The sequence below is a fragment of the Chlorocebus sabaeus genome, chromosome 14 (genome assembly GCF_047675955.1).
Source record: "Chlorocebus sabaeus isolate Y175 chromosome 14, mChlSab1.0.hap1, whole genome shotgun sequence".
Classification (NCBI taxonomy): Eukaryota; Metazoa; Chordata; class Mammalia; order Primates; family Cercopithecidae; genus Chlorocebus; species Chlorocebus sabaeus.
In genome coordinates, this window is record NC_132917.1 from 42,441,674 (window position 1) to 42,455,973 (window position 14,300).

At 40.0% G+C, this 14,300-nt stretch overlaps 1 protein-coding gene across 8 annotated transcripts in view; it reads left to right on the forward strand.

The window, feature by feature from the left end:
* MTA3 (metastasis associated 1 family member 3) overlaps positions 1-14,300 on the forward strand; it is a 259,198-nt gene that overhangs the window by 157,814 nt on the left and 87,084 nt on the right. For all 8 annotated transcript variants that reach the window (XR_012095274.1, XR_012095271.1, XR_005243315.2 and 5 more), the window contains exons 7-8: positions 1,968-2,070; positions 5,543-5,642. Coding sequence is in view for 3 of the 8 variants with exons in the window: in XM_038006850.2 (XP_037862778.1) it covers positions 1,968-2,070; positions 5,543-5,642 (203 nt within the window). In the remaining 5 variants the exon portion in view is untranslated. The remainder of the gene's footprint in view (positions 1-1,967; positions 2,071-5,542; positions 5,643-14,300) is intronic.

Genomic DNA, 14,300 nt, shown 5'->3' on the forward strand with positions numbered 1-14,300 from the left:
GTGGCCTGACTTAAGAGGCTGCAGATGGAACGCCTGCTTCTGTCCTGTCCTTTCCATTGGTATCTGCTTGCTTCTATACTAGGTGGCCCATAGCCTGGGTTTGTCAGTCACTGGGGAATGTTTGGCTTCAGAGTATTATGCTAGCCGCTGCAAGGCCTAATGTTATAGATGCAGTGATTAAAAGCAAAACAAAGGCAAAAGCAGTCGCTATCATTAAAGAGCTCTTATTCTAGTAAGAATCCATAGCTATAAATAAAAATTCCATTGGCTCCCAAGTCTACTTTTCATTACAATCATTTGTCCTAACATTGACTCTTGTTCAATAGTTATCTGTTTGTGAGATATTCTAAAGCAAAGCATTCGGCATTATTGTCAGTCTTCTCTTGGCCCTAACCTCCTGTTTGTGTATCTTTTTTTGTTTTGTTTTGTTTTGAGATGCCCAGGCTGGAATGCAGTGGTGTGATTATGGCTCACTACAGCTTTGACCTCCTGGGCTAAAGCAGCCTTTCCACCTCAGCTTCCTAAGTAGCTAGGACTATAGGCGGGTGCCACGACGCATGGCTAATTTTATTTATTTTTTGTAGAGATGGGGTCTCACTGTGTTGCTAAGGTTGGTCTTGAACTTTTGGGCTCAAGTAATCCTCCCTCCCCAGCTTCCCAAAGTGCTGGGATTATAGGTGTGAGCCACCATGCCCAGCCTCCTTCTTTCTGCTAATGCCAATGCTATGAGTACAGCTCACAAAACTTGAAATCTACACTCTACATCCAGTCTGTCACTGACATTCCCGAATCTCCTCTCTTTGTGCTCTATTACCAGTCTCAACCAAAACCCCTCACTACTTGTGAGGGAACTGTTAAAGGAGGCTGATATGTCTCTCTGTCTTTATCAGGTATCTCTGCAGAGGAAATTATGCTTTGAAAGTGGAAGTTTGGTTCTGCTCTTGTCACTCCCTTACCAGAAAAATCAAGGGCTTCTAATATAAAATCTCTTCAAAAAACATCTATGTAGGATCTCCAGTAATGTGTTCATAACCCACTTCTCTTAGCTATCTTCTCTCATTCCATAAAGTACTCCAGACATTATGAGCTACTTTTCTGTGACATTTTAATGCCCCATGACTTTGTTCATGTTCTCATTTCTTTTTTAAAAAATCTTCCCCTGCTGGTGCATTCATACCCTTTAGTTCTTAGGTGAAATGCCATCTCCTTCATGACATTGTTTCTTACCTAGCTTGAAATGATTTCTCTATTCTTCAGATTCTTATGCTATTAACTATTAATATGTTATTCTTATGCTATTTATTTGCTTTATATCATAGGTATTTATGCATAGTTTAAGCATCTTGTGGAAGTGATGCTTTCTTTCTTTCTTTTTTCCTTTTTTTTTTGAGACAGAGTCTTACTCTGTTGCCCAGGCTGGAGTACAGTGGTGCAGTCTCAGCTCACTGCAACCTCTGCCTTCCGGGTTCAAGCGATTCTTGTGCCTCAACCTCCCGAGTAGCTGGGATTACAGGCACCTGCTACCACTCCCAGCTAGTTTTTATATTTTTAGTAGATACAGGATTTCTCCATATTGACCAGGCTTGTTTCGAACTTCTGGCCTCAAGTGATCTGGCCGCCTCGGCCTCCCAAAGAGCCGAGATTACAGGTGCAAGCCACCGCACCCAGCCTGTTGCTTTTTCATCTTTATGTCTCTCAGCATGGCGCTTACTGCCTCTCGCATACAGGTACTCCAGAAACAGACGTTAAGGACTAAATGAAGATACCATTCGGTTAGTTTGGTGTTATTATCGTCAGTGTTCACTTTAATGAGGTGTTGTACATCTGCGTCTGAAAGAATGTGCCAAAACTATGGGCACTTACCTTACATGTAAACATTTCTAATGCTGTGGTGACCGTTGTCATCAGTGGTATGAGACAGTGCGCCTTGTCAGTAACAAGACTCCATTTTATTTATTTTTGGACAGGTGAATCAGATGAGAGGGAACAGTCAAAGTTGGAAGTTAAAGTTTGGGATCCAAATAGCCCACTTACAGATCGACAGATTGACCAGTTTTTAGTTGTAGCACGGTGAGTACGAGTATGGCATTATCAAGTCAAGAAATTTCTTTATATAAACGAATTTATAGGTATATGTATTTTTATTTCTTTGTATTCTGGTTTCCCCCCACTGATTGAATTATTTTTTAGTTATGTAAGAAAGCTTAATTATACTGCTTCCTAAATTTATTAGTTTCTGTTTTAAGTGAAAATAGTTGTATTAATTTTTACTGATTAAGAAAACAGAAAAGTATAAAAAAATTCTTTATACCTGAAGAAAATACCTGAAGTCCCATATCCTTAATGAAAAGAGTCATCCTTTTTACTTGACATGGCTTTACTCTGGACATGGATTATTCAGGTATCAGTAAGAATGTGCACCTGGAATTCGCTCACCGCATCCGTGTGTGAGTAGGGTCTGTTGCTAAGCATAGTGCTTTCCCTTGAGAGCTTTCAGCCTGGCAGCCTGGCTGCCTGGCTGGCTTCCTTCCTTCCTTCCTTCCCTTTTCTTAAGAGAATGAATGGGACAAAATTTTGTTTTTATTTTAAAAATGATAACAGTAAAAGTACATTACCAAGCAATTGGTGAATGAACTGAGGTATACTTATATAGTGAAATATTACTTTATGGCAATTGAATGAATTAAAGCTATATGTAGCAAAGCGATAAACATCACAAATAATGATGAGGGTATATACCATGTGATCATTTATGTGCATACAGAGTAATTATTTATAAAATGTTTGCTGTGTACAAAACAATGCTTTATTAGTGGATTTTTAAATACATTAAATGGGTATATATATATTATATATATTTGATCTAGGAGTATATATAGGGAACTCTAACAAATTTATAATTATTTTTTAAAAGAATGAAGAAATATTGCAAAATATTAATATGAGTTAGATCTGGACAGTAGATGCAAGGGTCTTATGTTATTGTCTGATTTTGTTTTGAACTTATTTCACAATACAGAGGGAAAAATAGTCTTGGCTCATCCTTAGACTTCACTGTTCATAGAGCCAGTTACCATGGACGGTCACACTTTTTATTGGTGGCCAGGCATTTGGAGTCCAGAGCCCACCACCTAACTACTAAGCGATTGGATGGAGACACTTGATGTGCATTGCGAAGGGGGCCAATCTTGTGGCCCCTTGTAGAGTACACAATACTGGTCTAGAGTCTCTAGACAGGCTGTCTAGACTGGGGATTGGTTAGGAGACATTCCTGTTTTCAAATTTGATTTGTATTCTGTTTTTTCATTTTTCTGATTGCCAAGGGCCATATGTTTCCCCCCAAAGCCAGCATGAAGGACACTAAGGAGTTGGTTCCTAGTATGTTTTTGTTTTCAATATTTGTTTTAAAAAATAATCTTCTAGGCTGGGAATGGTGGCTCATGCATGTAACCCCAGCACTTCGGGAGGCCAAGGCAGGAGGATTGTTTGAGTCCAGGAGTTTGAGACCAACCTGGGCAATATAGTAAGACCTCTTCTCTTTAAAAAAAAAAAAAAAAAAATGGCTGGGCACAGTGGCTCATGCCGCCTGTAATCTCACTACTTTGGGAGGCCAAGGCAGGTGGATCACCTTAGGTCAGGAGTTCAAGACTAGCCTGGCCAACATGGTGAAACCTCGTCTCCACAAAAATAGAAAAAAAATTAGCTGGGCATGATGGTGGGTGCCTATAATCCCAGCTACTTGGGAGATGGAGGTGGGAGAATCGCTTGAACCTGCGAGGCGGAGGTTGCAGTGAGCCGAGATAGCACCATTGCACTCCACCCTGGGCAACAGAGCAAGACTTTGTGTCAAAAGGAAAAAAAAAAAAAAGATCTTCTAAATACAAATTAAGACCACAGTCAAGTACCACTGCCAACCCAGAAGGGTTCAAATTTTAAAGACTGACAGTGCTAAGCATTGATCAAGATTTAGAACCAATACTCTCGTATCCTGCTGGTGGGGGTGTACATTGGTACAGCTCCTTTGGAATATTGTTTGCTGTCATCTAACACACATATCTCTTAAGTTTCACTCCTAAATATCTATGCAGCAGAAATGCATACACCTTTGCACCAAAAGATCACGTATACAAATGGATTTATGGCGCTATTCATAGTAACCCCAAACTGGAAACAACACAGAATGTCTGTCAGCAGTAGAGTGGAGGTGGGGATGAGACATCGTACAACAGAATGTTGCATAGCAGGGAAAATGAGTGAATACAGCTGTAGCTAGCAACATGGATGAATCCACAAACATAGTTTTAATCGAAAGAAGCTGGACATAAAGTCCAGCTGTGTGATTCTATTTGAGCAAAACTAATCTGTGGTGCTACAATCCAGGGTGGTGGTTCCCTGTGGAAAGGAGCTTGAGGAGCCTCTGGGTTGTGGTCATGTTCTTTCTTGAACTGTATGTTGGTGGCATGCATGTGTTCACTTTACAGTAACTATCTACATTGTGTACTTTTCAACATGAATGTTGTGTTTTAGTTAAAATATTTATAAAATTTATTCCTTGGGGTCAACCACAATGACTCATGCCTGTAATCCCAAAACGTTGGGAGGCCAAGGCAGGAGGATCACTTGAGCCCAGGAGTTTGAGACCAGCCTGGCCAACATAGGGAGGCCTTGACTACAAAAAAATTTTTTTAATTAGCCCAAAAAAAAAAAAAAAAAAAAAAAAAAAAGTTGGTCATGGTGGTACATGCCTGTAGTTCCAGCTACTTGGGAGGCTGAGGTGGGAAGATTGTTTGAGCCCAGGAAGTTGAGGCTACAGTGAGCTATGATCACACTACTGCACTCTAGCCTGGGTGACAGAGTGAGACCCTGTCTCAAAAAATAAAAATAATAAAAATAAAAAATCTCTTCCATAAAAAACATGTTTAAAACACAGGCAGGAAAAGTCGTGAGTCTTCATTTTATGCTGTATGTCTTAAAGTTAAGGTTTCTTATATATTGGAAGGACTTCTAAATCATTAAAATCAGCATTATGGTAATTTCTTTTTATATGAGTTATTAGTAGAAATATGTTTCATGTTGAACCCTCACAGGAAAGGGTTGCTACAGTTAATGATATATTGGGGAAAAAAATGTTACTGAGTTTCACAATTTGGGCTAAAAAATGGTCAAAACTTGCTTGTAATAGTCAAACTCTGCAGCTGACTTTTTATTTTTTGAGCGAATTTGAATACCAAATGTTTTACTCCATGACATTTTATGATAGAGCTTCCCTTTCCTTCTTTTTCCCCCCCTGCACAGGCTATTTTTTCTTGATTTCATGATAATGACCTGTTTATAGTAAATTGGCTTGTCAATTTTTATATTATAATATCTTATAGAGTGAAAATTCTTTTTATTTGATGTTTGAATCTCAAACATTCAGAAACTTGTATTTGCTTTTTCTTTTACGGTTTTTTATTCATGATCCAAATGTGTTTTTTAAAACATTAAAAGAAAAAAAAACTAGATACTTACTTCTTCCTTATTGTGTTTGTGGTTTATTCAGTGCTGTTGGGACATTCGCTAGAGCCCTGGATTGCAGCAGTTCTGTGAGGCAGCCTAGTTTGCATATGAGCGCTGCTGCAGCTTCCCGAGACATCACCTTGGTAAGACATGGTTTGAAATTTTGTGGGTATTTATCCTTCTGTTACTTGTTTAATTTTAAAGCCATTGTGGCAATCCTGTAGACCGGGAGCTTTTGGGCTCTTAGCCTTCCTGACTGCTAGGTTTATTTGGCTTGGTTACTTGGTTAACTGGGTTCTGATAACACTCGTCTGTGCATTGAGAGTTTTTTGTGTCTGTTCATTAGAAAGAGGGGCTGTTTTTTTTTGTTTTCCTTTCTTTCTATATTTGGAGATGGAGTCTTGCTCTTTTGCCAGGCTGGAGTGCAGTGGCACGATCTCAGCTCACTGCAACCTCTGCCTCCTGGGTTCAAGTGATTCTCGTGCCTCAGCCTCCCTAGTAGCTGGGATTACAGGCACGTGCCACCACACCCAGCTAATTTTTGTATTTTTAGTAGAGATGGGGTTTTACCATGTTGGCCAGGCTGGTCTCAAACTTCTGACCTTGTGATCTGCCTGCCTCAGCCTTCCAAAGTGCTGGGATTACAGGTGTGAGCCACCACGCCCAGCCAGAGGGGCTATTTTCTTATATAATTTTATTATATTATAGTTGCTATCTTTTAAATCTATTTACTTTTTTCTTTTGGTGATCAAATGAAGCTTCCTATATTCAGTTTAATTTTACCACTAATGGCAGCCATGGCTAGGCATAGGACCTGGCACTTACTGCTTTCTCTGCACTCCAAAAAAGTGGACCTGTGAGTTTTTTGCTGATTGAAGTTACTTATTGTATTTGATTTCCTATTACCCCTTGTGATAGGCTTGGTAGGATGCTCATTTTACAGATGAGAAAACTGAGCTTTGGTGAGGTTATTTGACCAGTATTCATTACATATAACAAAAATTTCAATATTGTTTTCTAATGAAACAGAATACAATTTAGGTTTTTAACTTTCTCATTATAATGCCAATTTGAAATGCTTTTCATAAAATATTTATTTTGATGATATAAGAACTCATAGAGGAATGCACATCAGATTTGTTTTTTATGCTTTATTTTTTAAAAAAATTTAATCTATTTTTAAAAAATAAAGACAGGGTCTTACTATGTTGTTGCCCGGGCTGGTCTTGAACTCGTCCTGGCTTCAAGCAGTCCTCTGCCTTGACGTCCCAAAGTGCTGAGATTACTGGTGTGAGCCACTGCTTCTAGCCTTGTTTCTTATGCATTCTGTGTACTTCTGTACAATTATAGATTGTGACTAAAGTTGTGGAACCCCTTGCCTTTTCCTTTCTCAAAGACTAGAATCGTTTATAGAAGAAAGTTTTGTTTTCTCCATTGGGACATTTATATTTTACCCCAAATTTTAGGATCTCCAAAATGGGTTTGTATTTTAGTTGTTTAGAGCTTTCAGAATATTTTATCAGAGAAGCAAGAGTACAGATGTCATGTTTGCAAGAACTTTAAAAATCAGATACTTCAATTTGGAAGGCTGAGGCTGCTGGATTGCTTGAGCTCAGGAGTTTGATACCAGCTTGGGCAACATAGTGAAACCCCCAACTCTACAAAAAAATACAAAAATTAGCTGGGTGTGGTGGCATGCACCTGTCGTCCCAGCTACTTGGGAGGCTGAGTTGGGGAGATTGCTTGAGCCTGGAGGGGAGAGGTTGCAGTGAGCTGAGATCATGCTCATGCCACTTGCCCTCTAGCCTGGGTGACAGAGTGAAACCCTGTCTCAAAAAAAAAAAAAAAAAAACACTAAATATTTATGTGAACCAGAACTATGTGGAATCTAATCACTACCTGTATATGTTTTTCCTGGTGAAAGTGATTTTTGCTCAATTTAAAAATTAATGTATATCTGTTATGAAAAATTGAAAAATAGTACAGCAGCAGTCAAAAAAAGCTTTGTTTTCATTACCCAGAGTAGAACGTTCTTACTGTTTTGTTTTCTTTAAGCCCTTTTTTATGCATTATACACCATAATAGCAAATTATAGAATAGTATAGAGGATAATGTAATAAAACTCCACATAAGGCCACCTAAAGCAAATGTTAATATTTTAGTTCTTCAGATTAAAAAACTTTTTTTCAACCATTATAGTTAATGTTGAAGTCTCTAATATTCCCTTCTTTTTTTTTTTTTTTTTTTTTTTTTTTTGAGACAGAGTCTTGCTCTGTCGCCCAGGCTGGAGTGCAGTGGCCGGATCTCAGCTCACTGCAAGCTCCGCCTCCTGGGTTTACGCCATTCTCCTGCCTCAGCCTCCCGAGTAGATGGGACCACAGGCGCCCGCCACCTCGCCCGGCTAGTTTTTTGTATTTTTTAGTAGAGACGGGGTTTCACCACGTTAGCCAGGATGGTCTCGATCTCCTGACCTCGTGATCCGCCCGTCTCGGCCTCCCAAAGTTCTGGGATCTAATATTCCCTTCTGAGTCCTACTTCCCTTTACCTCTGCCTCCATTCAAGAGCCAGCCACTATAACAGATCTGCTATGTATGTAGTCTGTGTTTTTATAGTTCTATTGTGTATTTATCCAAAACAACATAAATATTCTTTTGCTTATGCTTAAATTTATTGTGTAACACTTGCCATTTGCCCATTATTGAGATCTAGCGATGTTAATAAATATAAACACAGTTTGTTCATTTTAACTGCTTTGTATTATTTCTAATATTCTTTCATATAATACTACACAACATTATTTATGTATTCTGTTACCAGTGAACATCTGGGGTGCTTTCAAAACATTTTTCTTTTGCTGTGTTACTCATAATGCTATGTTGAAAATTTCACACGTATCCCTTTGTGAGCATGTGTGTGAGTTTTTAGACTATAACTAGAATTATATTTATATATATGCATTTATATATTTCTTGTGTCCTGTTTTTTCTAATGGTTTTAAAGTTCTCTTCATATTTAGTACTGTAAATCTATATAGAGTTTAATTTTGTGAATAGAGTGAGGTAGAGATCTAATTTTTCCCATATATTAAATTAATTGTCCCAATACCATTTATTGAATTTGTTTCTTCATGATTTGTAATGCCCCTTTATCATATTTCAAGTTCCTAGATACACTTAGGCCTGTTTATAGACTTTTAATCTATTCTCTTTTGTTTTATTGATCTATTTTTCCTTGTGCAAGCACCACATTTTAGTACATTTTGATAATTAAGTCTTATGTGAACTTTCTTTTTAACTCTGTTTTAAATGACCTCCACCGCCCCCATATTTTCCCTAACTATATGATATAAATCCTTTTTTTTTTTTTTTTTGGAGACAGAATCTCGCCCTGTTGCCCAGGCTGGAGTGCAGTAGTGAGATCTCAGCTCACTGCACCCTCCGCTTCCCGGGTTCAAGTCATTCTCCTGCCTTAGCCTCCCAAGTAGCTGGGATTATAGGCGCACGTCACCACGCCTGGCTAATTTTTGTATTTTTAGTAGAGATGGGGTTTCACCATGTTGGTCAGGCTGGTCTAGAATTCCTGACCTTGTGATCCGCCCACCTTGGCCTCCCAGAGAGCTGGGATTATGGGCGTGAGCCACTGCACCGGGCCGGATATAAATACCTTTTTAAAAATCATTGTAAGAACTTAGTTTTTTACTAATGTTGCATGATCTTATATAGGTAAACTATTATGTAACCAGTCCCTTGTAGTTTAACACTATTCTTATGAGGTACTGCTTCTCAGATTATAACTGGGGATGTGGTCCCTGCTTGAGTGCCAGTGGGAAAGCTTGTTCCTGAGATGGTGGAGGGTTCTCATGGCAGGTGGGCTGACTTGCCTGAGGTACAGAGGGCCTGTGTGGGCTCTTGGCTCACAGCTGCAGCAGCTCTCTGCTTCCCACTGCTGGTGAGTGTGCAGGACAGCAGGTGAATTTCTTTTGGGAGAGGGCAGTTGTAGAGGTTTGAGATTTGTTGTCAGTGAAGATGATATTTTAAAAAAGCATTTTAAAGAGGATTCTACCTATGTACCTTAATTCGTTTAAACATCATTTTATGGCCAAGTACACTGGCTTATACCTGTAATCTCAATACTCTGGGAGGCTGAGGCGGGATGATCACTTGAGGCCAGGCGTTCGAGACAGGCCTAGGCAACATGACAAGACTCTGTCTCTACAAAACAAAACAAAACAAAACAAATTAGCCAGGCATGGTGGTGACTACTTGTAGTTCCAACTATTCATGAGGCTGAGGTGGAGGGATCCCTTGAGCCCAGAAGGGAGCTTGAGGCTGCAGTGAGCTATGATCATCCCAATCTGGGCAACAGAGTAAGACTCTGTTTCATAAGTAATCATTTTATGTGTATTTTCTGCAATACTTGCCTCTTATGCTCCTTCTAGGAAGTTATCTTCATACCCTTCAATATTTTTTATCTTTCCTGTTTTGTTTCCATTCTGAAGCTTAGTAATTTTGAGGTCTCGTTACTTTTGTATCACGTATATTCTTTCTAGTTATTTATGACTGTAATTATTTTCTAAAGCAGAATTAGGTTCAGAGACTGAGGACGTGGTGTTTTGTCATGTTTGTATAGCTGGTTTCCGAGAGAGGGTTTGGATCTGCACTTGATTCCTCCTGAGTAGTTATCTCTCCTCTATCAGATTACCTCTTCTATCCACCCTTTCACCTCATTTTTGTTAGAATGACTTGGATTTAAGTGTCATTATTGTCTTTCTTTAAGGTGGCACTGAAGATGTGTTCTTTTGTTTGCAACGTTTAAATACCGTGGTTTCCTCCTCATACTGCTCTAGGTTCAGCTTTACCTAGACTCTAAGATCCTGAGGCATTTATAAAAATGAGTAGTATGGTTAAAAATTAATTATTAGTATGTTGATAATGAGCTTTGCAGATTGTTTCCCCAAAAAAAAACATTTGAAAGGTTCATAGGTTGTTTTGTACCGTTAAATGAAAATGGATTCATCATTCAGTTGAATTTGGGGAGTCAAAATCTTTCCTTTGAGTATTTATGGTCCTGGTCCCCACCCCAACCTTTTTTTTTTTTTTTTGGAGACAGAGTTTTGCTCTGTTGCCCAGGCTGGAGTGGAGTGCAGTGGCATGATCTTGGCTCACTGCAGCCTCTGCTTCCTGAGTTCAAGTGTTTCTCCTGCCTCAGTCTCCTGCCTCAGCCAGTAGCTGAGATTACAGGTGCCTGCCACCACTCCCGACTAATTATGGTCATATTCTGATCACTTTAGCACCTTTTTCTATTAGGTGATTAAACCATGGATCTGAAGGCCTCCTTCGGAGGCCTGCAGAGAGGGCAGGGTTGTAGAACTGCTGAAACCTGATAGCCCCTCCTAAGTGATTTTCTTTGTGACTTTTCTTCTGAGGACTTTGATAGGCTGTCAACATTCCTAATCTGACATCGATTTATCCAAGACAATTTATGCTGCTTGTCAAATCACCAATAATGTATTGGGAGCAGGTAATTAAACTGCTTGCACATCAGTAGTTCTCACTTCCTCATTTTGAAATCTGTTATGAATATAGTTGAACTGTGAATTTCAAACACTGCTAATCTAAAATATGTAAGATTCATAATTGTTAAAAACATTAAAGCCATGGGGCTTTATAGATTTCACTCTTGTTTTGTTAAAATATGAGATGTATTTTATACAGTATACAAAGAAGAATATTGGGCCAGGCATGGTGGCTCACACCTGTAATCCCAGCACTTTGGGAGGCCGAGGTAGGTGGGTCAGTGGAGGTCAGGAGTTTGAGACCAGCCTGGTCAACACGGTGAAACCTCATCTCTACTAAAAATACAAAAGTTAGCTGGATGTGGTGGCACGCGCCTGTAGTCCCAGCTACTCGGGAGGCTAAGGCAGGAGAATCGCTTGAACCAGGGAGGTGGAGGTTGCAGTGATTCGAGATTGTGCCCCTGCACTCTAGCCTGGGCGACAGAGCAAGACTCCTCTCAAAAAGAAAAAGTAGGTTTACAGTACTTACATTGATCCCTTCCACCGTCACCCCCATGGGAACAAAATTTCTTAGAACCAAGGAAATCCTGAATTGATTAGTAAGTGGCAGTGAGTTAGTCGATAGAAGTTCCAGTCTCTGACTCCCTGTTTGGTGGTGTTGGCCAGAGCAAGGTCTGCACCCCCGTAGCTTGAAGAGCAGAATGTCACGAGCATTGTGTGGGAGCTATTACTGGAACGAAGCCTTAGACCTGGCAGAGTGGAGGTACTGGTTCATCACTTTCGCCTGGACTTTGAAGACTAAATAATTTGGGGGAGGAGGGATAAGAATAAAAGAAAAAAGAAGTTTTTGAGTTAGTTTGGAGCTTGATACACCTTCTAGGGAAGACTGTTTTACAGGTGATGAGCCCAAGGGACAAAACAATAAATTGTATAAAGACTCACATTTAATTGGTGACAGAATCAGGACTAGAAATTTAGGTTGCCTGATGCCAGGTCTGTCTGGTTCCGAGAAAGGCCAAGCTGTGTTGATTTAGGAGGGAAGAAATTGCGTCCTGGAACACCTCTGATTTCCGTGTTATATCTGATCTTATAAAAGTGTAACTATTGGCCGGGCATCATGGCTCACACCTGTAATCCCAGCACTTTGGGAGGCCGAGGCGGGCGGATCACAAGATCAGGAGATCGAGACCATCCTGGTTAACATGGTGAAACCCCGTCTCTACTAAAAATACAAAAAATTAGCCGGGTGTGGTGGCGGGCGCCTGTAGTGCCAGCTACTCGGGAGGCTGAGGCAGGAGAATCGCTTGAACCCGGGAGGGGGAGGTTGCAGTGAGCCAAGATCGCGCCATTGCACTCCAGCCTGGGCGACAGAGCGAGACTCCATCTCAAAACAACAAAACAAAACAAAGTGTAACTGTTATTTTATTTTGCTGTCTCCTACCTTATATCCTTTTAGTGGCTTTTAATTGCATGTAGGGTAAAAACTTAGATCGTTACTGTTACTATAGTCAACAAAACTATTGAGTTTTGCCTGGCCTCTGTCTATAGCCCCTTTGCCCACACAGTCCTCCATCCTCTGGACTCCAGCCAAGCTGTGTCCTTCCTTTGGTTTTGTGTCTTGCCACAGGACTCGCATGTTCAGGTCCCTTTCCCTGATGCTCTCATATCCCCACATAGTTAACTCCAAATCTTGGCTAATCCATCAGTTTAGGGCAGAGTGCTTTGTGATGTGCTTATGTAGAGAGCCAGGTCTACAATTAAAAACTCATTTTTCTGATTATTTTGTGTCTCTTTCTCTCCTTCCCATTCCCTACATACTAGCTTGTTATATCCCTTAGTGTGGTTACTGCATCTGTTTTTCCTCACCATTGAATTCTCAGCACCAATCATAGTGCCTGACATGTATGTCAGGTGTTCACTAAATATTTGAGAATGAGTAAAGTAGCTTCTTTCTCTGGGACATAGGTTCTTATTGAAATAGGTCATTGCAATATGTTGTTTTCTGTTCCTTTGTTTAAGCATTTTAATATTTTATAGAGAGCATCTCATCACTAAGAGTGATGTATATTTGTGTATTTGAATTCTAATTTTATTATATCCAGAGCTGTACACACGCAGTCTGAACACTATGAACTGTAGAAAGTTTTAAGCATACCATGCATACTGCCACACACCCCTCACCCTTTTTAAGAGATGGGGTCATGCTATGTTGCCCAGGCTAGATTTGAACTTCTGGGATCAAGCAATCCTCTTGCATCAGCCTCCCGAAGAGTAGCTAGGATTATAGGTGTGTGCCACCATGCCCAGCTGTGATGCACTTAAATTTTGTGTTATATGTATTTTACCATAATTTCAAAACTCAATTTCATCATTTTTAAATGTATTAAGTAGATTCACTCTGGCATTACGTAGATTCACATTGTTGGTAACTATTATCACCATACATCTCTAGAACTTTTTCATTTTCCCAAATAGAAACCTCATCCCCATTAAACTCTTAACTCTCCATCCTCTCTGCCCCCTAGCCACTACCCTTCTACTTTCTGTCTCTATGAATTTTACTGCTCTCAGTATCTTGTAATACAAGTTTTTCGTTACTGGCTTATTTTCACTTAGCATGTCTTCAAGGTTCATTAATGTTGTACCATGTGTCAGAATTTTCATCATTCAAAAATTATATGTGTGTGTGTGTGTGTGTGTGTGTGTGTGTGTGTGTATGGAGATACGGAGAGAGAGAGAGAGAGAGAGTCTTGCTCTGTTACTCAGCCTGGAATGCAGTGGCGTGATCATAGCTTATTGCAGCCTCAAACTCCTGGGCTCAAGTGATCTTCCTACTTCAGCCTACCAAGTATTAATAGCTAGAACTACAGGCATGTGCTACCACTCCCAGCTATTAATGCTAAGTAATAATCCATTGTGTGTATATACCACATTATGTTACTTTATCGGTGGACACTTGAGTTGCCTCTATCTTTTGGCTGTCGTGAATAACCCTGCTATGAACAAGGGTGTACAAATTGAGACATTTTTGTGATTCTTTCTTTTCCCCCCTCAATCTGTAGCTCATGAATAATTCGTGCAGCCCTGTGCAAGTTACTTAACCTACCTTTGTCTGAGTTTCCTCATCAGCAGTGGTAGTAATAATAAAACCTACTTGCTCTGCTTCAGGAGGGTTATGGATGGGCAGGAAGAGGGAGTGCAGCCACACTCTATGAGTTGCTGATACGTGTAACCAAGGATTCAGAACTCAATGGAACTGCAGTGACTCCTCAAAGTAGAGGCAGTT